The sequence below is a fragment of the Rattus norvegicus genome, chromosome 2 (genome assembly GCF_021556685.1).
Source record: "Rattus norvegicus strain SHRSP/BbbUtx chromosome 2, alternate assembly SHRSP_T2T, whole genome shotgun sequence".
Lineage (NCBI taxonomy): Eukaryota > Metazoa > Chordata > Mammalia > Rodentia > Muridae > Rattus > Rattus norvegicus.
In genome coordinates, this window is record NC_141535.1 from 246,233,977 (window position 1) to 246,247,425 (window position 13,449).

General features: G+C 41.3%; 1 protein-coding gene across 3 annotated transcripts in view; it reads right to left on the minus strand.

Moving 5' to 3' along the window:
• Tnni3k (TNNI3 interacting kinase) overlaps positions 1-13,449 on the minus strand; it is a 267,980-nt gene that overhangs the window by 152,369 nt on the left and 102,162 nt on the right. For all 3 annotated transcript variants that reach the window (XM_087620881.1, XM_087620885.1, NM_181769.1), the window contains 6 exon segments: positions 10,544-10,630; positions 9,975-10,031; positions 8,988-9,080; positions 8,829-8,886; positions 8,530-8,724; positions 7,722-7,826 (listed from right to left, as the gene is read on the minus strand). In XM_087620881.1, coding sequence (XP_087477007.1) covers positions 7,722-7,826; positions 8,530-8,724; positions 8,829-8,886; positions 8,988-9,080; positions 9,975-10,031; positions 10,544-10,630 — 595 coding nt within the window.

Below are 13,449 nucleotides of genomic sequence, written 5' to 3' on the forward strand. Positions count from 1 at the left end.
GGACAAAGGGACAGACTTCCACGTCAGAAGTGCATGTCAGAGTAGAGACCAGACATCAACACCTGAGCAAGTTCACACGGAAGATAGAGTAATTTGTCACGCAAAATGGTTGAGGTACCCTTCTGCTGCAGGTGACATGGGGAAGCTGAGCGCTAAAGTCGTGGCTTGTTTAAATTTCCATTCTTAAAGATAAAAAGGGGTGTGCATGTGTTCTGACCTGTGTGGACTACCAAAGTGTGCAACTGAGTGCTTTAGTCGAATGGGGTAGCTCACACTCTTGCACACAGACACACTCTGGTCCAGGAACATATGTCCTGATTTCCCCAGGGGCAAACCTATGTTTCAAACCTAACTAATAACTGAACTTCAAGATGAACGGATAAAGAAAGTATGTTACTTATATGCAATGGAGTTTTGTTCAACCATAAAAACAAATGATATTATGACAATTGCAGGGAATGTAGAGCCAGCTTTTAGATACTTGAGTCATTACAGGAACCCTGGGACCACACATGTTTACCTGATAATTGATGTATAATACATATGTGAGGATACACATATACCTTTACACGTATGGATCCACTCCATGCTGAACACCCTTAAGTCAGACATCTGAAATCCCAAATACTCCGAATCCCTGAGCTTCGAAGCCTGTGACTTTTACATATGTTACTTTTGTGCTTCTCCTCAACTGGGAGTGAACTGTCTCTCAATGTCCCAAATTCTGGAATATCAGAAGCCTGGAACACTTCCGTTCTAAGCATTTGGGATAAGATGTATTCAATCCCTGTCAAATTCTGCATTCTCCTGGGGTCTGTGACTTTGAATTCATCTATGAATTATTCACTGCAAATGTCTGACATGGAAACCTTTCCTTTGTTTGGGCTGCCTGTGAAGAATATCTAATCCTTGGAAATCTCCACTATCCCTAGGGACTGTACCTCAGAGTCCATAGGCTCCTGACCTTCCTTAGAAACAGATGAGTCTTGGGACCTATTCTCTGTGCCAAAGCACTCTTCTGCAACATTCGTGTGATCATAGAAGTGAGTCTCGTTCAAAGCTGCCGAGCTTCAAGTTCAACCCAAGGCTTTCAGAATCAGTCACCTGTGGCTGAGATAGACCTGTAAATCTGCCTTAAATATGGGAGCCCATGTGATAGACACAATCAGAAATGTTCTAAACCGTGCTAGCAAAGTCCTAGGGCTTATCATCGTCACATGAACCCAGGGCATAGCATAAGCCACAGATAATTTCAAACACCCAACAAGCATTTGATATACATTTCAGAAATGGAAAGGATTAGAAAAAATGCCACCCGCCCATCTCAGAAATATTAATTCAGAATTGCTCCTGTCCAAAGTAAATACAGGGAACAAAGAGTGGAGCAGAGATTGAAGGAAAGGTCATCCAGAGACTGCCCCACCTGGGGATCCATCCCATAAGCAGACACCAAACCCAGACACTATTGCTGATGCCAAGAAGTGCTTGCTGACAGGAGCCTAATATAGCTGTCTCTTGAGAGACTTTACCAGAGCCTGACCAATATAGATGTGGATGCTTGTAACAACCATCAGACTGAACACAGGGACCTCATTGGGGGAGTTAGGAGAAGGACTGAAAGAGCTGAAGGGGTTTTCAACCCCATAGAAGAACAACAAAATCAACCAACCAGAACTCCCAGAGCTTCCAGGGACTAAATAAATCACCAACCATTCATGGAGGGACCCATGACCCCAGCTGCATATGTAGCAGAAGATGTCATTGTCTGACATCAGTGGGAGGAGAGGCCCTTAGTCCTGAGAAGGCTCAATGCCCCAGTGTAGGGGAATGCTAGGGTGGTGGGGCAGGAGTAGGTGTGTATGGGGGGAAGGGGCATCCTCATAGAGGCAAAAGGGAGGGAGGAGAAAGGGAATGGGATAGGGGTTTTGTGGAGTGGAAAACAGGCAGAGGGATAACATTTGGAATGTAAATAAATAAAATAACAAATGAAAACTTAAAAAAAAAACAAATCTTAAAGGCTGTCTTGTGATGATGGATTTAAACTAGACAGACATAAAACCAGAGCTGACCATTTCACAAGTATCCACAGGCTTCTGGGTCTTCAGAGACACTGCACCTTAACCATGTGCTTGGCCGGCACTTGGGCATTAGAGTTCTCAAGACAGTGTTGACCAACGATTGCTAAGGTCTTTCTGTGTCACCACTATGGCAGATATAATAGACAGTGATGCAGACTCCATCCCTATGAACACGGACCCTGCCTGATGGATAATTAGAAAAGTAATAAATTACTTTGTTTGACTGTTGTGTTTTTTAATTGCAGTTTGGTGTTTTGTACTCAATTGAAAGGCAAGTGCACATGTCAAGTTAAAAACAACTATTAAAATTTTCTCCATTTTTCTTTGTTATTTCCTCAAATCTTCACCAATTTATTTAAATGTCACCTTCAAATTTAAAATCCATTTAGCCCTTATCAGGCTTGTCTTTTTAAATTATCTGTCACTCATCACCAAAAAGTTTTTTTTGTTGTTGTTTTTAAATTATCCGTAATTATTTTCCTTTCTATTTAGTGGAATAAAATGGCTCTCAAAATTCCAGCAGAGTCCTTCTCAGAATTATACTACAGACTACCTAGTTTTATGTTATAAAGAGAAATACTTGTGTGAACATGACAGGAAAGGTTTGTTTTGTTTTATTGTGCTTCACTTGAGACAGGGTCTCAATATGCAGCCAAAGCTGGCCTCAAACTACACCACCCAGATCTCTAATTTATAATCCTACAGTACCTACCAGAACCTGAAATCTCAGGCATTCACTACCATATCAGGCCTAACAGTATTTTAATAATCTACTTCCTATATAAGGGAATAAATAAGGTATTTAAAAAAGCTGCACATCCATGTAGTATTTGATAGTATATAAAATGTGTGTATGTATGCATGTATGTATATATGTATGTACATATGTATATATGTATTCATATAGCTACCATGAAGTGCTTGCTACTGCTACTATTCATTTCCTAAGTTGCTGTAACATTTTACTTATCAGGAGAGAAGAACATCCATTGTCAATGATGTCACAATTTTCCAACAGTTTAGAAAGATGCTTGCCTAAGACAAGAGAAGCATGTTTGTCTTAAGCAAAGAGTCTTAAAGCCTTTAGCAGTAACTGTGACCTTAAGTACCAACTTCATGATATAAATTCGTAAATTGGGTTTAAGTCATTCTTTCAGAAATTAGAGCATTCCTGAATAAATCTGTGAATAGTTTAAAAATATTTAAACTCTATGGGCCACTCATAGTGGCCTGGATCTTACCATATCAATTCACTAAGACAATCCCCAGAGATACACCCATAGGCCAAAGAATGTAGACAATCTCTCATTAAGATTCTTCCCAGTTGATTTCAAGTGGTGTCCCTTGATAATTAAAGCTAATTGTGACAAGTATCACTGTCACCAAACCTTCCCTCTCTGTCTCTGAAAGGACTTTATGTTCCATTAAAAGGCCGTGTGAAAACTGTGGCAAGAAGCTGACTCTTGATTGGTCTTTTCACCCAGCTTGTTCTCTGCATGGTGGAGAGGATTAATACTACATACTCAGAGTAAGTATGGACACCTCTTAGCAGAACCTTCCCATTCACCACAGGTGACCCTTCTCCTCAATGCTCAGGGTATACATAATAAAAGTCCACGGAGAAATCTTTCTTGCCAAGAGAAAAGTAAGTTTGTTTGCTTTATCTTTTGCTGAACTAACAAACTTCCATCCCCAGTATACTGTCCCCTTTCTACAGGTTGATCATCCACCTCCAATAGCCTCTTCCCTGTACAATTACAAAACATGTTCAGAAATTCTACAAGGCTCTACCCAGAAGTAGCTATGATTATATAAACTACCCCACCCTTTTTTCTACTATAATGGTATACTTACAACTGCCCTGAGAACTTCTCTAAAACTACATTGATTGAGCAATTTCTGTATATGGATACAAGGTTCTGATCTCAGGACACGAGAAAAGAGAGCAGGCTCTCTAAACCTGAAGCCCTGTCTTATCCAGAAGCAATCAACAGTCATATCAATCCAAAGACAACTGGTATCTGGACCTCCTCCTTTTGCTCCAGAGAGATGTTCTGAGTACTGAGGAAATGCAAAGTGTGTTCTTAGAAAAGATCCAGGCCTATTTTTCCAGCATGGCGCCCCTGGCAAGCTTTCCACTGCACTGTGATCTTTTACTTGCTTGAATTCCCTTAAAAGCTGCTTCTGAATCATTTTGGTCCTCAGTGATATTTTGGAGGAAATTTAATCATACTGTTACCCCCAAGTGTTATTTCCTGAAAAAACAAAAACAAACAAAAGTCTGTCTCTAGTTGTGGTGTAGCTCAGCTCTTAGTATACACCTTTAATCCCAAACAGTGAAGGTAAAATTAGTTCATAGAAGGAAGCAAAAGTGATGTCTAATTGAGTGACAGACAAAGTGATGAATCGGAGAAAGATTTGTCAGATTAGGATATTCCTAACTTTTAGGAGAAGAGAGATGCAAGGAAAGGTGGCAGTTTTCACCAAGACTGTTGTACAGAGGCAGAACGGGAATGAGATGGACGTAGGTGAAGACAGAATGAGCCAGAGAATGAGGAGCCAAAAGATTAGAACACATTGCCAGCGTTAGTTCAAGGCCAAGCAGAGCAATTCAGGAGAAGCTGAGAGAAGCCAGATTGAATCAGTCAGCTAGAAGAGGAATTTTTGAGCCAGAACAGCTGGATTGACCAGCCAGGAAGAGACCAGAAAGAACAAGAATAGGTGAGCATATTCAGTGGTAAGTCTCAGAGCCTGAAAACATTCTACGCCTAGATTAGATTGTATGGAGGCTAGAACCTTCCAAGAGAAGGCCTAGGTTAGCAGACAGGGGCAGCAAGTCTGAGGCAACAATTACTTCAGGTAAATAAAAGTTACTGTTACTGCCATGTCCTACCCAAAGTGGAGACTTAGTTTCACCCATAGTATGTGACACAGTATTTATGTAAACAAGTTGTAGCAAGTCCACCATGGTACGTCTAAAGCATGTGCCTTTGAGCCACATACAATGCCTTGTCGAGAGAAACATGAATGAAAATTTTAAGGTTGTTACTAGGTTGAAGACGCAGATAGAGTTTGCAGACCTAGGTAGGTGTCTATGCCTGCTTCATAAAATTTGAAGAGTTCTGGGAAATAGAAGCTGGTTGGTTTGATTATACTCAGGTAAAATAAGCTTGTTTCTCTTATGCATTAAATGTTTGATTTTCATAGGTAATCAATATTTATATTGCAGGTCCTGCTGAGTAACTGAGGTAACAATTTACACTTGTCGACAAGATGATAGAATGTGTACTGGGAAGGAAGTCGCCGCTGGAGGAAGCTGGCGGCCACCCCCCTGGCTCTGGCTCTACGACAAGGTGCCAGGAATTGAAAGTGATCATCTCCATGCATGTACAAAGTCCTGGTTCTTTCTGGGATAGCTTGACATCGAAACCTTTTCCCTGAACTGTGTTACTAAAGCTCAATTAATAAATATGTTTATCAGCCTAAATGTCTTGAGAAGGCAAAGAAAAGAGCTAATAACAGTGAAGGTATGGTTTAAGTTTAAAACCAAGTGATTTCCCACATTATTTACTTCCAATATTAGAGTCTGCCAGTTCTACTTAAATGGTTTTCCTCACCTGTCTGTCAAGTCTTTGTCTTTCCCAGCCCTTCCCATTACTTCAAATCTGCTTCTCCTTAACTTCTTGCCTAGACTCTGCAGTCGCTCTCTCATCAGGCTCGTGACTAGGTCCTTGTTGAGAATCTATCAAGCTTAGGTTGTCTTTCCATACTATGACCTCAGGTTTGTGATTTCAGCACACTAACACACACACACACACACACACACACACACACACACACACACCCACACACACCCGGCCCCCAAGGTACCTTCTTGCCTACAGGAGAGCATCTAACTACTCTTCCTTGTCCAGTGTGCTCTGACCCATTTTTTCTGGTTCCACTTTTCTATACTTCACAAATATATATAGTTTTATTTTGTACACTAAAATGTCATGAAGTTATATATATATATGTATATATATACATATACATATGTATATACACACACACATATATGTTTGTGTGTGTCTGTGTGTGTGTGTGTGTGTGTGTTCAATTTTTTTTTATCTCTATTGGGTTATTCTCTTCCTACCCTTCAGATGTTAGGGACTGAGTGACTTCATCCTTGGTGCTGTCTCTAAACTCCTCTGGATTAATTTAACTTGTATTTTTTTCCTGGGATTTTAAAGAAAATTTCACTACTATTTTTTTATAGAACTTGCTGCAAAGTATATTTAACTTGCTTAAATATATATTTGGATAGGCATTTTTCTTCTCTGTTATGATGTGAAATGTCCCGGGAAGTTGAAGAGTAAGGCATGTGTAAGTTTCATTTTGCACGTGGGAAATGCACCAAATTTAACAGGCTGTAAAGCATAGTGCACTCCCATGTAGTTGTTAAGTGAAAAAATAAAGTAATTCCTCAATAATTAAACATTTCAGATGACATCTGGGATTTCTATGGCATGTTCATAGTCACGAGTTGGGGGCATTGGTGCAGACTAGAGCAGTGACTACTTGTCTGTGCAGCAGACTGGGGTTTCCACAAATGTGGCCTGCACTTCTCACTCTGCAGTAGTAGAAGATGAGTTTTCCACACCTACATTCAGTCTTCAGGTAAAACTTCTCTCCCTTGCACACTGGCCTTGGTATGAGGCTTTACTCAGAGGAAGTATTCATTAAGACAAACATTGAAACCCCATAGGGTCCCGGCTCTGTGGAGAACTTTGATTCTGTAATTGTTTCAGGCTCTATTCAACGGGAGAACCTTCTCCATGAAAACTGGGTAAACATCCTGCTGTGGTTTGGCTGAATACACATAAATATCAAAATGGTGGCACAAAAGAGCATGTCAGCTAAGATCACCTAATCGCTGGCTTTGTATGAGACAGGAGGACATCCTACATAGTTACTGAGGTTATCCGCTGACCTAACCATTAGCCTGAGAACCCCGGTCACATGCTTGCCCTAACAGCAGGCACCTGCTGCCAGTGTGTTCAGAAGATTTCCCTCACAGTGTATGCACATTCACAAATAGGTGGGGTTGGTTAGGTCATGTATGTGACCTGATGATACAACCAAGAGACACAGGTGACACATGACACAAGGGGCACTTTCAGCATGGCATGCTGCGTTCTTTTACAGTGAACAGTTTTATAAAGCAAATGAGAAAATTAAAAGATGATGGTAGAAGGTATAATATATTAAGTAAATAAATCTGTAGCATATTTGTTAACTATCATTAAGTCCCGCGTACTATGGATAACTACGGGTGCTGGGTTTCTGTCTGATTGGCAGCCTAGAGCATTTGTTGTACCAGCAAAGCATGAAATCATCTTCTGTAAGCAACAATCTGTCCTTGATGACATCATTCTCAAGAGCTCTGTTCCACACAAGGTACTTTTCTTTCTGGAATTTTCCATAGATTTACACAGTCCCTGAGAGGCAGCTTCGTACCTCTGTGAAACAGTGGCAGTGGCCCGTTCCCTTTTCACGGTGAACAGAGAGAAAACTCTGACCTGAGATACATCTAAGACATGTCCTCCCTGTGTCCTCGTAAGTTGCAGAGTTATAAGTTCATCATTTAGGAATGACACGTACCTGTTCAGGTCGCGGTGTATGATTGGCTGGGTCAAGCTGTGCAGGTACTCCATGCCCTTGGCAACGTCTACCGCAATGATTAATTTAGACTGCAAGTCAAGAATTCTAGAACAGAAAGTAGACTGAATGGAGAAAAAGTGATTGAAGCCAACACTCGGCATGCCCCTCAGAAGAAAACAGCCCATGGTTGTTATTTTGTGTAATTCTATCTAAATTCTTATTCATTGAAGATGGAGCTGAATGTTCAGTCTGGAACACATCTTTTCATATTCGGGAACTGCTTAGCTAAATGTCAGTTCAGATATATGGTGTGTTGTTTAAAGATACACTACTTTATTTTCAAATTTATTTGTGTCATAGAAAAATTCGTGATAATAATTGGAATGGAATGTTCTGGAGCCACTGAGTGAAACCACTCCATAGTTACTATCTGCAGAGATATAAAACATGAACTCAGGTCCTACATGGGCAAGAACAATTTCTTAAAGTCTTTCACCAATACTGTGACCCTTGATGATTACTGTATTCTAAACATGCAATGCTGTATGGATGTGTCAAGGCTAGTCTATTTATAAGCCTCAGCTGGCTTCACATTCCTCAAATTTGTTACCCTTGACTTACTGTTTAAAGATACTACTTAAGTATATCACTTCTTGAAATATAATAATTAGTCATAAATCACCAGCTGTGTTTAAAATGCCATTGTTGTTAGCACTTAGTCGTGTCCGAAGCCTATAAGGTCCCTGATGAAAAGCCTCTAGGTGATTCCCATGCTGAGTCCAAGGTGAGTGTGGACCAGAGCCCTTACCTCTTCTGTTCATGAAGCAGGGAGAACAGGGAGCCTCCTGAAATGTACTGAGTGACAATGGCAAACTGACTGGGGTCATCCAGGCAGGCACCCACAAACTGAACCACGCAGGGGTGGTTGAGCTGGCAGAGAATGGACACCTCTCGGCAAAACATATCCACGTCTGACTTGGAGCAGTAGGTGTTGGCTCGGTATCTAGGACAGGAGTGAGGACACATTCTTGTCAACAGGGGGTTTCAGGGGGCTGGCCCCTGTTCTTCCCAGTCGACGATGCGGATTTCCTTCATCTGCTTGCTTACCGTTTGATCGCCACTATTTTATTTCTGCATCGCCCTTTATAGACTTTCCCAAAGGAACCTGAAATTATTTAAGAGAACCTAAAATTATTCAAATGTTTACGGGTGATTGTAAGTCTGTGATTGTTAAAAACGCGACAGGGTTCTGGTTTCTCTGCTTACCCGAGCCGATAATCTCGTGGAACTCGATTTCGGAGAGTTGGAGATGGAAGCGGGAGGGTAGTTCAGCCCTCAGGAGGAGAACATCTGCCTTCTCTGCAAACAGTGATTGCGCTTTTACCATGGGTGTGGGATGTGCACACATGGCTATAGATACACAGTGGACATGCTCGATCGAAGGGGCTTCATCCCAACTGATCAACCTGGAGATCCTAAGACCTTAGCACACGTGGTCTGGGCCAGCATTACCAGAAGGGTGGCCTTCTGGCTTAGGTGACCTTATTGAACACCTGATCTTCAGTTAACATGGCTGGAGACACAGCTACCCTCCAACATGGTTTGTCTCATCGCCTGAGGGATGGAGTCCATCCTTCAGCCTCCATCAGTGAGAAAGTCAAATATCTACTGGTAAACTGGCCGTTAGGGGATACCCATTAAACATCAAGTGATAAGCACAGGAAGCAGCCTAAGGACATGTCCCACACCAAAAAGTACTTTTAAAGCTACAGATTCCAAGTGGTTAAATATTAATTTGTCATGGAATCATATTTTATGTTTTCCTGGTTTAGTGATGTTAATTTCCACAATCAGTGGCATGCATTCAAAAAAGTACCTGAGGGTCACTTTATTTGAGAGATTTAAAAAAAATACTAAGTTATCAATTTGAATATTTTTCTAAAGCAAATCCATTTCCAATTCTAAAAATATTGATATTCGTAATTAACAGTTTGTTCAAAATATAAATATATCAATAGTCCTTCCTATGTGAGTTTGAGCTCTCTTCAGTACTCATCAGTGTCCCACTGTTGTGACAACTGTGGACTAAGGGGCACTAGGGCAGGGCTAATTCTGAGAAGAAAGGTCTCCACCAGCATTGCTTATATTGCTGAGGTGGCCCCACTCACGGCAAAACAAAACGCATAGCTGTCATATTTAGACAATAATCATCCCCAGTGATAAAACAACAACAACCGTTCCATTTATAGGTACCTTTTGTCATGCTTTTAATCTTGCCCAAGGGGGAAGGAACAGACACATAGGAGCCATCTAGAAATCAAGTTACACAGTAGAGTTGAAGGCAGCAATCATTTTTTTCTCCTTAAAGTTCAACAGGACAAATGCAAAGCAGATGGCAAAAACCAGCTCAAGGTTCCCACTTTCTTCTGCAGAGAGCTGCGGTGCTCATGTTTTTCTAGGATCTACAGAAAAAAGATCCTAACTCTGGTCTTGAAGACTCTGGCAGATGTAGTTTGTATCTGACTATGGGTGCTCTTTCCTTGTCTCAGTAAATTACTGACACAGAAAATGACCGTTCTTGGTTTTCTTAGGCCTTCCAGCCTTGTGGAAGCCCTGCACCCACTCATTGCAAGGAATGCAAAACTTGAATATCTGTATTGTGGGGGATCATGGTGGCCATTCTTTGTGTAGCCTCACCCAGGTATGAACTTCACCCCTTGGCTCTATCCTCCCTCCTCACTCCAAAGGGACAGTGACAGCAGCACACACTTGACACTGAGCCCAAGATAGTACAACAGTGAAAACAGAATAGCAAAGGGTACCTCCTCCAGGCTGGGAATATTCGTTACATGGCAGCTCCTCCTGGGGTCTCTTGTAGTGCTTCAGGAGTGTAACAATGGCATCATGTCCTTCATGAAAAGACAAAAGGGATGAATAATTTTGTCCTGATTTAGTCAACAAATCCAGGCCCCTTTCTCAAACCCACTGGATAAAATTTATAACACAGATTATACCCAAGGAGATAATATATTACAATATGGATTTAGTGCTTCTTTCATTCAAATAACCTGCCGAGAGTCTCCTAATACACTATAGTGGGTAGCAGGGATACAATGGACATGTGACTATGCTTCTTCTTGTAAGAGGATTACAAGGTAATGGAGCAAATAATTATAGGAATTACAAGGTAATTGTAATTATAGGAATTATGATGAGAAACTTCTGAGTGATCAGATATGAAGTGGTGTGAGTACATGGTTAAGGTGAGAGTACATGGCCAGGACATGGTTAAGTGTCTGAAAGACACATATATCATCTGAGAGAATGGGGTACCCACTGTGACTGTGCATGGTGCTTGGTTGGCAAACCCAGTAACACAGAACTGTGATAGTGACATAGGTTTCTATGGTGGAGACAGCAGGCTGCACATAGGTAACTGTAGTCCTGTTTCACAGTGGCTGTCACTGGGAATGGCTGCCTACCCTGAGACACTTCACTATTCATCTTACATTGTGATATATTCACCAGGAAACAGAGGAAATGCCATTACCATGTCTATGCTATAAGACACTGGGAACTGGTCCTCTCCCAATTGCCAGCTGCAGCCCAGACCTCTGAGGTGAAAGAGGCTGGGAAGCTGCTCCCTCAGCCTTGTTACCAGTCCTGGAATGTCACAAGGTTGAGAGACATGCCTCAGTCTTAAACCATGATCACTAGCATTCTGGGCTTATTAGCTGTGCCACAAATTATTCTTGCAAAAGACGAAAAATGTTAAATGCTTTTCAGAGAAAGCCATTGATTTTCAATAGAATTAAACCTTGACACTATTGTATGCTTTCACTATGAAAATAATCTACTGAAGCTAATTTGTAAAAGAGGAAGGCAGTCAACCTTATAGATCTTGCCCAGAGCCTTGTGAAATGCAACTGAACCCACTGTAAATAGGGCCAACTACAGAAACAGCAAAGCATAAATGTTTTCTACCACAGATACCTGAAATTGAGACTGCCTTTGCACATAACCAGTTTGCATGTAGAAAGCCCACAGTAGAACTAATTCAGTCACATTTTTCTTTTAAAAGAGCCCACTAAATAGTGTTTGTAAGAATGCAAGATGGAGAATTGAACAGAGTTACTAATGCTAGACATTTTCACAAAGGGAATGATCCACCTCCAAATTCTTTAAAGAAAAAATTGTGTACATGAATAATGAATTTTGTAAGAAAAATCTAAATGCCAGCTCTCCAGAAGTAAACAACTAGGCATTATTGTCTTTAATTTTTGTTAATAATGATTTATGTTTTCCCAAACCATGGGTGCAGGCTGTGTCACAATGATGGGATGAGCTCTAGTTTTATTAGTTAGCTTGGATTTTTTGTGACCAGAATCAGACCTCAAAGCCAGCAGAACAATTTCTAATGGGAGTCGGACAGGAAGGGACAGTACATAACGTAAGAGTTCTGAGTTGGAAACAAACATGACACGACTGTTGGCAAACTAAAGAAGGCCTGTGTGAAGAAGGGCCAACAAGGATGAGGGTTGTGCACCTGGGCAGGAGAGGGGAGATAAAAACACGCAGGCTATCAGAATGTGTCACATAGAACGTGGAAGGAGCACAGATTTCCCAGAGACTATGTATGAAAGTCTGTGAGGAAGGAGCCTCCTCGTGGCTTTCTAATGAGTGCCTTGGGGGTGCTGAGGAGACTTAGAGGACCACCTGTGCAGAGCTTATAAAGACAGGAACAGTGTAGATCACTTCAAAATCATTAGTTCCCAGGAATGGAAGGCTATGCCTTACTTTAATTTAAAAGTGAAAAAGAACAGCTACCAGGAAACCAAGTATGTTGCCCATTGCCCTTCTCTCATTTCTCTTCCACTATACCCAATGCTACAGTCTGGTCCCTAGCTGTAGCCTTGTCTCCCTTACACCTATATCTTCTGTGTATCCCACAGAACATTCCCTCCTAACCTCAGCCCTCCTACTTCACACTGTATCTCAGAATCCAAGTCCAGCAGGCACCTCCTGATAATCCAAGAACTACTCATCCTAGGGCACCAAGTAGGCTGAAGGGAAGACCCATGACTGTTCTACTGTTCCTGAGGACCAATTTCCTCGGTCTCATTCCAAACCTTTTAGCTGGAAACCTGCTATGGCCTCCCTTTTCTTTCTGACTCTATCCCCTGATAAGTCACAAGATCTTCCTTTCCAAGCTATCATCCTTCAACTCATCCCAACCTCTAACACTAGTAGTCATTCTCTGTGAACATGCCAGTTAGGCCAGGAAATCAGGCAAAGTGCAGCCATCATACTCTCAGAAAATCCAAAGAGAAAACAAAAACCAAGGAACAAAACTCCTATCCAATGAAGGTCAATCTAGAAGTCAGCAACTAGACCTTAGTCATCCAAACCCCATCAGGAAAATATAGCAACAGCCAGGATATTATGTCTCCACTAAAGACAACTATTCTACCAAAATGGCCCCTGAGTATTTCAACAAGCTGAAAGACAAGAAAAATACCTTAGAGCAGCCTTTAAAATGTGATAGAGATTTGTAAAAGAAAATCAACACGGAATCCAGGAAAACACAAACAGTGTAATGAAGTAGAAAAAAACTGTGAAGGCCTGAAACTGGAAATGTAATCAATGAAGAAAATTCAAACTGGAGGAACTCAGAAAGTGAAAATGTATAAACTTAAACCAGAACAACAGAAGCAAGAGTAACCTGCAG